This window comes from Chelonia mydas, chromosome 23, assembly GCF_015237465.2.
Source record: "Chelonia mydas isolate rCheMyd1 chromosome 23, rCheMyd1.pri.v2, whole genome shotgun sequence".
NCBI lineage: Eukaryota > Metazoa > Chordata > Testudines > Cheloniidae > Chelonia > Chelonia mydas.
In genome coordinates, this window is record NC_051263.2 from 3659112 (window position 1) to 3668501 (window position 9390).

At 57.2% G+C, this 9390-nt stretch overlaps 1 protein-coding gene across 1 annotated transcript; it reads right to left on the reverse strand.

Moving 5' to 3' along the window:
• Positions 1 to 1994: 1994 nt before the first annotated feature.
• Positions 1995 to 8532, reverse strand: LOC102930449 (mRNA decay activator protein ZFP36L2). The gene is made up of 2 exons (XM_037884500.2): positions 8349 to 8532; positions 1995 to 5525 (listed from the first exon to the last, which is right to left on the reverse strand). Exons 1-2 carry the CDS (start codon positions 8400 to 8402, stop codon positions 4671 to 4673), a joined length of 909 nt encoding a protein of 302 aa, XP_037740428.1. The 5' UTR covers positions 8403 to 8532; the 3' UTR covers positions 1995 to 4670.
• Positions 8533 to 9390: the final 858 nt, after the last annotated feature.

Below are 9390 nucleotides of genomic sequence, written 5' to 3' on the forward strand. Positions count from 1 at the left end.
CGGCAGATGAAATTCACTGTTGATAAGTGCAAAGCAACGCCCACTGGAAAACAAAATCCCCGCTGTCCATACGGCGGTGTCTACATTAGCTCTTACCGCTCAAGATCTTGGAGTTGCTGCGGCTAGTTCTCGGAAAACTAGCCCGGAGTATGGTCAAAAAGGCCAGCAGTCTGCTAGGCGCTATTAGGAAAGGGATAGAAAACATGATAATGCCACTGTACGAATTCCTGGTGCACCCACACCTTGACGGCTGTGTCCAGTTCTGGTGAGTCCATCAAAAAAAAAAAAAAAAAGACACAGTGGGACTGGAAAGAGGTAACGAGAAGAGCAAACAAAGGTGATTAAGGGTATGGAGCAGCTTCTGTACAGGGAGAGAGTACAAAGATCAGGGCTGTTCAGCTGGGAAGGGCACTGACTAAGGAGGGAAGATGATAGAGGTCTATAAAATAATGGTGTAGGGGGGAAACCAAAAGTGTTACTGTCACACTATACAAAAATCAGGGGTCACCTAAGAGGCAACAGCTTTAGTACAAACAAGAGGAAGTAATTTCCCCACACAATGCATGACTAACCTGTGGAACTCATTGCCACAGGATGTTATGATGGCCAAAAGTAGGACTGGGTTAAAAAACCCCACCTCCCCCCCCCCGACCACTGGATAAATTCCCGGAGGATAGGCCCATCAATAGCTATTCATTCGCCAAGATGGTCAGGGACGCAACCCCTCCACTCAGGGCAACTCTAAACCTCTGACTGCCAAAAGCCAGGAGCGGAAGACATGGGTGGGTCACGCCATAATTGTCTTGTCCTGTACACTCCCCCTGAACTCCTGGCAGAGACAGGATTTGGGCAAAACTGGTCTGACCCAGCGGGGCAGCTCTTATCTTTGTGGCCACGTTGTTGGTTGATCACAGAGCAACTTGATTCCAATGCTTCTGCTCTCGGGCAAGATTCCAGACCAAAACAAGGGGCGGGGCAGGGAAGCTGGTTACATCAGAAATAGCATCAGACAAGCTAGTGGCTAAAGGAGAAGGATCAATAATGTGCGTGTCAGAGACATCGCTTGGAAAGAAAACAGGACTGGCAGCCCTGCCCTAGCTTGTGGTGGGGTGGTGAGGATCAGTGGGGTAGAGATTGGGAGGTGCCAGGGCACCGGACAGGTACCCAAGACAAAAACACAGCACATTGGGTCTGTGACAGGGCAGTGGCCTCACCCTGTTACATCCACACTGAACGGCCACCGTTTTTAAATCAGGGGAAATTCTAGAACAGGGGAGGCTATCTGTCAAAGAAAACACTTCACCCCCTGTTTTGAAAACCTCCCCCACGGTAGAATTAAGTCCTTTAGTTGTCGCGGGTGGGGGGGGAGCAGAGACATGTGCCCCCAAGAAAGTTTATTAAAAGTGGAAAATTTCAGGGGAACCCCCCACCACAAACAAGATGTTTTTGTTAAAAAGAGGGTTTTCAACATATGGCCACATCCTCACTGTTAACAACCCCTAGCACTTCAGAGCAGATCTGAAACTGCTTTACAAAGGAGGGTAGTATCAGCATCTCCATTTGACAGGTGGGGAAACTGAGGCAAGCTGACTTGCCCGAGGATCACCCAGCAGGGCCAGTGGGCAGAACTAGGAGCACAGCCCAGGTCTTGGAAGTCCCAGGCCCGGTGCACCAGCCACTGACAGGGCGTTTCACCATCTTTACTTACAACATTTTTGCTCCGAGAGTGCCACAAGACATGTTTAAGCTCCAGTGAAGTCAGTGGAACCTAGGAGTCAGGGATTTGCTGAACATCTGCCCTTGAAACACTGAACCAGCCAACACTCTTGCTTAAAGTTCAACATGGGCTTAGTGCCAGAAGCTTGAACTTAAACACGTGCAAGATCAGGGCCTAGTTTGGTATTATTCTTCCTCCGTAAGTTGCTCCCATGATACTAAACAGTCGCTAAAAAACAAAGCCGGCCTTCACCTTAAAGATTAAGCAGAGCACCAGATGCACAAAAAGAGACAGTTTTATTACAGTCAGGAAATAGATACAATCCATAAAAAAAAATAATCACCCATTATATTAATTTTATAGATCTATAAAAAAGCAGAGTGAAACCACTATAAATAAACAAGAAACCAATTTCACAATAAGTTAGATTCAGCATGGTTACAGTCAGATCCTTAAGGCAGGCGCTGGTCCTGTATTTCGGTGTGCAGGATAAACTAAAATAAGTTTATGCTCCTCTAAAAAGATTTGGTTCCAAATATCAGAAATAGGATTTTTTAAAAGACAATAAATAGTTTAAAATATAATTAAAAAAACAGACTAAGGCTTTTCAAACCTACATTTTTGAGGAAGGGCTGGTCCGGCGGGGGGGGAGAAGGGTTATTTACTGGAATAACTCTTGCAGAATTACTCCCTATTTCCCTGCTCCATTTCAGAGCAAATTTTGTTCCACAACTGTTGCTCTGCTTGGGAAGCCCATGAATTATTCCAGAATAGAGCGTCCACACATGGAGAAATTCTGTCAGTTTCCACCCCCCCTCCCACAAAGTAGCCCTTAGATGCACAGGTCTGATCAGTTGCATGGAAAACAGACTATTCCCACTGGAGCGGGATCGTCAAATCCACCCCCAAGGCATCTTTGAAAACTCTTTGCCTTGGATACTAGCCCAGCGACGCTAGCCTAGCAGAGGAAGCCTTCTACCTTTGAAAGATTAGTAACTTTCTTCAAAATAACTGAAGAGGTTTAAACAGGGAAAGACACCGAGAGTAGCCAGCCAGCAGGAGGACGCTGCAGAGCTGAGGGGGAGAGTTGGGGGGGGGCGTTGTTTCCTACCTATAGGGTGGGGCTGTGAAATTAAACCATAGTCTAAACACTGCTCCATTCCCAGCCCAGTGAGGAGAGGCAGAGAATAGCAGATGGATCTGAAACATGAGGGGGTGGGGGAGGAGAATAATAATTCAGGAGCCCATTTGGGTTTTTAGAATCTGGCCCTAAAACAATTCAGCCCATAAGATCTGGGCCAGCTTTGCTGAAGGTCTCGGCTCCCAAACAAACAGGCAGGTTTGGCCCGTGAGCTTGGCTGTTTGCACAGCTTAGTTCAGAGCAGAGGATTTATGGGAAAGAGTCTGTCCCTTCCTTGGTTTAGAGCCTAGACAGGAACAGAGAGACCTGGAGAAATCTGGCCTGGGGTACAGACGGTGGGTATGGTGAACACCAGCCCTGCCTGCTTGCCAGACACGCCCCCATGCTGGGTAATTTCCTGCCATCTTCCACCTGCTTAACATGCAAAGAGGCAACTCTGCCTCCGCCCCCTGAGGATCCAGACCACTAGGGAGGAGATGAGAGGGGCTGGGGGCAGGAATCTGGCAGGCCAGCCAAGTTGGGACGAACTTGGGAGGAGGAATCACTTGCCAAACGGACTCCCAACCTGGGATGTCTAACTTCCCCTTGCTGGAACCTAGCACCCCCTGCTGGTAAGATGAGAGCCAGCCTGCCGCCCCAGCCAGGCTGCATGGAGTTTGCGTGGCAAGTTTAAGTCACAGCGAGCCACACACGGCGGCAACCAACCCCTCCGAGATCAATAGCACTTGGGTGTTTAAGCCTGAGAGAGAGTAGCACCTAGTGGGCAGGCTCAGAGCCTGCCAGCTGCAACGGGAGGCTAGCAAGGCCACACGGCTTGTTCAGGACGCCCGGAAGGGCTCTCGGGTAGAGGTCACGGATCATCTGTATAAAGCTACCAGCAGCCTGCCCTGAGGGAGTGAGAAGCCCCTGCTCTAGGCCCGGGGAGACAGGAGGCTGGTCAGTTTCAGTTTCAGCACCTCCTCCGTTTCACTTCACATCCACCCTCCCGCACAGGCCGGGGGACCAGGGGCTCCTCAAAAGGGCTACCGATTCTCACTGGCTCTGCAGCTCACAGCAGCGTCCGGCTCTGGTGGAAATCCCTACACCAGATGCAGAGCAGCAGAATCAGACCCAGACACACACACACAAAAAATCCCCTATCACAGGAACTTGCCTGTGTGTGTTAGAAAAACCACTTTCCTTTTTTTTGTTTGTTTTGGAAGACACAAGGTCACGCATCCGAGTTTCCAGAAGCGGCCTCTGGGTCAGGAGATCTGACTCAGAATCCACCCACGGACCCGGGCGGCAGAGATCAGGAGGTCTTGTGATGCCTCTGCCTCCCCAGCCCCCCCAAGCAAGAATAGCCCAGGCTATATTCACCACTGAAAGCCAGGGAGAGGCTTTTCCTCCTTGCATGGTGGTTTACACCAGTGCAAGACTCCGACCCCATCCCATCCAGCAGCAGTACACACCGGTATAAGCAATGGTATGAGGCACATGGTGATAGGCGGGGGGCGGTAGGGGAGAGAAGCACCCCCTTCCCAGGCCTAGTTCTCCTCTGCCCTTCTGCAATACAGGGGGGTCAGACTCCAATAGAAGTAGAAGATCCGGCCCATGGGTTACTGATCACATGATCCCAGAGGGGGGTTTTGCCCCTACACAAAACCCTGGAACCGATTAACCCCTTCAGCTCTGACCCAATATTGTACCTCCCCCCCCCCGCCCCCCGCCCTCCCCAGGTCCCAGCCTCTCGGTGGAGAGGCAGCGATTTAAGCATTTGCCCCAGCAAAGGGCAGGGGGCAGGGCCCGTGCTGGAGGTTCGCCGCACACCGGCTAGTCGGAGATGGACAGGCGACTGAAGATGGGGAGCCGGCGCCCACCGGGCCCCAGTCCCGGCGACTCGGACCCGCTGCTGCCTCCCGAGTCCTCCAGATCCGAGAGGGAGTCGGAGGAAGGGCTTCTCTGCAGCAACAGCTGCCCGGGGAAGGCGAAGGCATCGGGGGCAGCCGGGGTCCCCCCTGCTCCGTCCTGGCCCAGAGTGGCGGTGGCCGGAAAGGCCAAAGAGGGGGGATCCCCGGTGGGGTGGCGGCAGCAGCAGGGCCCGGGCAGCCGGAGGGGGACGGGCAGTGAGGCGGAGGGCGGGGGGGACAGAGAGGTGCTGCGGGAGAAGGAGGGGGAGCGGCCCCCCAGGCGCGGGGGCTGGCGCTGCTCCTCCGCGTTGTGGATGAAGTGACAGCGGGAGCCGTAGGGGCAGAAGCCGGCCGTGTGGAAGGTCCGGCACAGCTCCGTCTTGTACTTGGGGTGGCGGCTCAGGCCCCGCAGCTCCCCGGCCCCGTGGGCAAACTGGCACTTGGCCCCGTACTTGCAGGCCCCGCTCTCCTCGTAGGTGCGGCAGAGCTCCGTCTTGTAGCGGGCCGAAGCGGCCGCCCCCTCCCGGCAGCCCTCGATCATGCTGGCCGAGCGCTCCGCCCGGAACGGGATGCGCTGGAGACTGGTGCGGGGCAGCGCTGGGGCCCAGCCCCACTGGCCGTGGAGGGACCAGAGGGCATCCGAGGCACACACAGCCTCCTCCAGGGGCTCAGCGCTGCCGGACGGCGCTGCCGGGCAGGCGGAGAAGGTGCGCTGGTATCCCCCCGGGCATCTCGCCGTGGGGCCAGGCTCCTCCGCCACATTCAGCCTCAGGAAGGCCTGTAAGGGCAGAAGGGGGGGGGCGTCGGTTAGAGGAGGCAACCTAGCGAGGCTGGGGATAGCCAGCAGCAGAAACAGGCTGAGCTGAAGGGGAGAAACCCTGCCCCCCCGCCAGTAAAACAGAACAGACAGCCCCTGGCTGAGCCCCACATGCCAGGCCGACCACCCGGCTGCAAATAAAGCCAAGTCTCAAGCAGTGTCTAAGCATCAGCAGCCAGAACCCTGTTGATTGGGGCGGGGGAGGCAGAAGACCCCCAAAGCGTGCCACCCACTAGTTTATGCTTCCTTGGTGAGCTGCAAGTGGAGGCATTGTGAAGCAGGACAGCTGGTCTAGTGGTTAGAGCACAGGCCTGGGAGCAGCGTTAGGACACCTGGGTTCCATGCGCCCCCCCACCAGCACTGACTCACACAAGGCAAGCCACTTCCCTCCCTCTCCATGCCTGTGTTTCCCCCCCTTCACAGCAGGGATGTCTGGTAGCAAAGTGCTTTACAGACATTGGGGGGCCACACAGCGCATGGGAGGAGGTGAGCACGCTGCCCTCTGCTGGATGGAAGCAGAATGGCGCAGCTGTGTGTCCTAGACCCCCTAAGCTGCTGGCAGGGATTTCCAAGGGGTTTTGAAACCGGGGGGGGGAGAGGAGAGGAAGAAATCTGGGTTCTTGCCCTGAAGCTGCTCTCAGCAGGCCCTGGGGTGTGGCAGGGAGCCAGCCACACAGAGACCTTAGCACCCAAACAGTTTAGGGATTGGATCCGACAGCTCGATAAACCACGGCCAGGGAGCCACACCAGGAGGTCGAGGCGCACTTGCCCCAGCTGATTAAGCCCTGGGAGAGGGAGCTGAGCCACACGCCTCCGGCTCAGACATCTGCAGGGGCTCCGTCTGGACTGCCCGGCTCATGCAATTAGCCAATTACTCCGTCTGCGGCCTGCAGGACCGTACAGGGCTGGGAAGGATCACTGACTAGAGAGGTACCAAGGAGCTGCTCCCCTGTCCAGGGTGAGTGGGAAGCTTGGACATCATGGGGACGCCCCCCCCAGTGCTCCTAGCTAATGAAGCATTAATGCGGGGCCACTGGAGACTGGAGTGGAGGGCGCCAGACTAGGACTCGGGACTCCTGGGTTCTATTCTCCGCTCTGCTGCCAGGATGACCTTGGGCAAGTCACCCCCCCGTACCTCAGTTTCCCCATCCACACGGGATCTAAATTTTGGTTCAGATTTACACCACCTTGGCAACTCCCACATTCCAGTAGGAGAGCACCCACCGCTGGAGATGTACTGGTGTAACAGACCTGAGACGGTGACCTTTTCAGGAGCCTTTAGCCGCTACCATATTCCACGTAATACAAGCAGATCCACCTTTTAGGGAGCACGCTAGGCAGCAGAGACAGGCACCAGGCCCTTTTTTGGGGGGGGCGGGGGGCAGGGTGTACACAACCTGGCTTCTATCGGGGCTTCGTCCAGAGGGGAGGCCAGATGCTAGCTCACCCTTCCAGGCATGGCACCGATCGAAGTCAGTGGGTGTCAGCCCCATTTGCCCCCGAGCTGGGCTTAGTCCCGGGCCCCAGCAGGGAGCCGGTTTGCACAAAGGGGGCCCCACAGCGTCATCCAGTTCCCATGCTCCAGAACCACTTGTGCCGTGGTAGCGTGTCCTGGAGGAGAAAGCGGCTCCCACTTTCCCGGCTTCCCCATTTGAAACCTTGCAGCAAACACACGCCTGGCCCACGCCGCTGAAGTGCCTGACTCTGTTCCAGAGCCTCTGGACGGGGCGCGATGGTCTCACACTGGGCGTTTAATAAAGCGCTCGGGTGTTTTATAGCCCCCCCCCTCTGCCCCAAGCAAATAAAGCAGAACCCCTGCTGCTACAAAACTCAACTGCTCAGCGCAGAGGGGCCCTTTTGTCCGGTGGGGGGGGGGTGGTCTGCTGCAACTCAGAAGCTAGGGGAAAGCCAGAGAGAGACAGAAGGGGTGGGGTGGGTGTGAATCTCTGAAAGCCAGGGTCAGATGCCCAGCGGGTGTCCTATTTGAGGTGAGGCCCAGCTCACAGCCGCTGAGGGCCCAGCCTCCGGCAGGCAGATTGGGGAGGAAAGAGACCCCCCCGCCCCCCACACCCTACCCCAGCTCAGAGCAGCTGCAACGATGAGAGGAGCCACAGGTAGGAGGGGTGCAGGGAGAATCTGTATGGGGGGGGGGGGGGGATGCTGAGAGCCACTGAACCAAGCTGCAAACCCTGCACTGAAGTGTCGGTGGGTGGGTGGGGGGGGCAGCACCCATCCAGCTGGAAATCATAGCTTTTCCTAGCTTGGAAGAGACCTCAGGAGGTACCTAGTCCAACCCCCTGCCCAACGCAGCCCCAAGTAAATCTCCTTGCTGCCTGGACACTTAGGTGCAAATCCTTCCTGGCTTTTTACAAAACTTTGCACCATTTCCCGCCCCTCTCGCTGGGGCCAAGCCTCCCCCCCCCCCCCCCCGCGGAAAGAGCAGCTGCGAAGAGCAAGTGGCCTGCCAGGTCCCCCCCCAGCCAGGCACAGGGCAGCCAGGAGCACATGGAGAACCAGGCCAGGCTGCAAGCCCGCAGAGACTTTATTTGCGGGGGGGGGGGGGGGGGGGGGGAGGACACGACTTTCTTGCTTCTGGATCTTCTGCAGCCCGGGGCTCTCACGGGGCCTGTCCTCCCCCAGCCCGGCCAGGCACCGGGGGGTAACAAAAGCCCATCGGAGCAGCATGGCGGGAAAACAGGAGGGAGGCGCAGAGAGTGACCTGCAAGTGGCAAATCCCTCCCCCCACTCCGTGCAACACCCCCCCCCCCAGGCTCCCCGCCCCACCTGGCACAGAGGATCGTCCAGCTCCACGAAGGGGGTCAGCAGATCGGAGGGCATCGTCTCCGCCCCGGCTCCTCCGGCTCTCGGCAGGGCTGCGCCGGGCCGGGCCCGCGTGGGGGGCTTTTAAAGAGCCAGCTTTTGCAGCCCCGCGCGGCCCTTTGGCCCCGCCCCCGGGAAAGGGGCGGGGCGGATAGCGGGGTGGGCGGGGCTATGGCGAGCTGGGAGGGGGGAAGCGGGGGGGGGATTCACGCAGCAGCATTCCCCAGCGTGGCTGCAGCCACAAGGGGAGGCTGAGGCGAGAGGCCAGGACTCCTGGGTTCTCTCCCCAGCTCTGGGAGGGGAGCGGGGTCTAGTGGTTAGAGTAGGAGGGTTGGGAGTCAGGACTCCTGGGTTCTCTCCCCAGCTCGGGGAGGGGAGCGGGGTCTAGTGGTTAGAGCAGGAGGGTTGGGAGTCAGGACTCCTGGGTTCTCTCCCCAGCTCGGGGAGGGGAGCGGGGTCTAGTGGTTAGAGTAGGAGGGTTGGGAGTCAGGACTCCTGGGTTCTCTCCCCAGCTCTGGGAGGGGAGCGGGGTCTAGTGGTTAGAGCAGGAGGGTTGGGAGTCAGGACTCCTGGGTTCTCTCCCCAGCTCTGGGAGGGGAGCGGGGTCTAGTGGTTAGAGCAGGAGGGTTGGGAGTCAGGACTCCTGGGTTCTCTCCCTGGAGCTGGAGTGTGACCCTTACCATGTCATTTCCCCACTCTGTGCCTCAGTTTGCCCACCTGTACATGAGGTGGGTCCCTCTCTTTGTAAAGCGTTTCAGGCTTTTCGGGTGGGAAGCTGCTCGCAGCGAGCTAGCTGGCATGTCTGTGGACCGCTGCCTTCTACCGGGTGGAACCAGAGCTGTGCTTCTGTGTGCCAGTCCCTCTATACTGCAAATGGAGATTCTCCTTCAGCCGGCACGATGGGGCTGCCTGGACTTGGGGATGGTGTGTTCTAACTCTGCTGTAGCCGGGAAAATTAACTACCCACATCCCCAGTAGAGAGGGGTAGCTGTGCGTTACCCCTCAA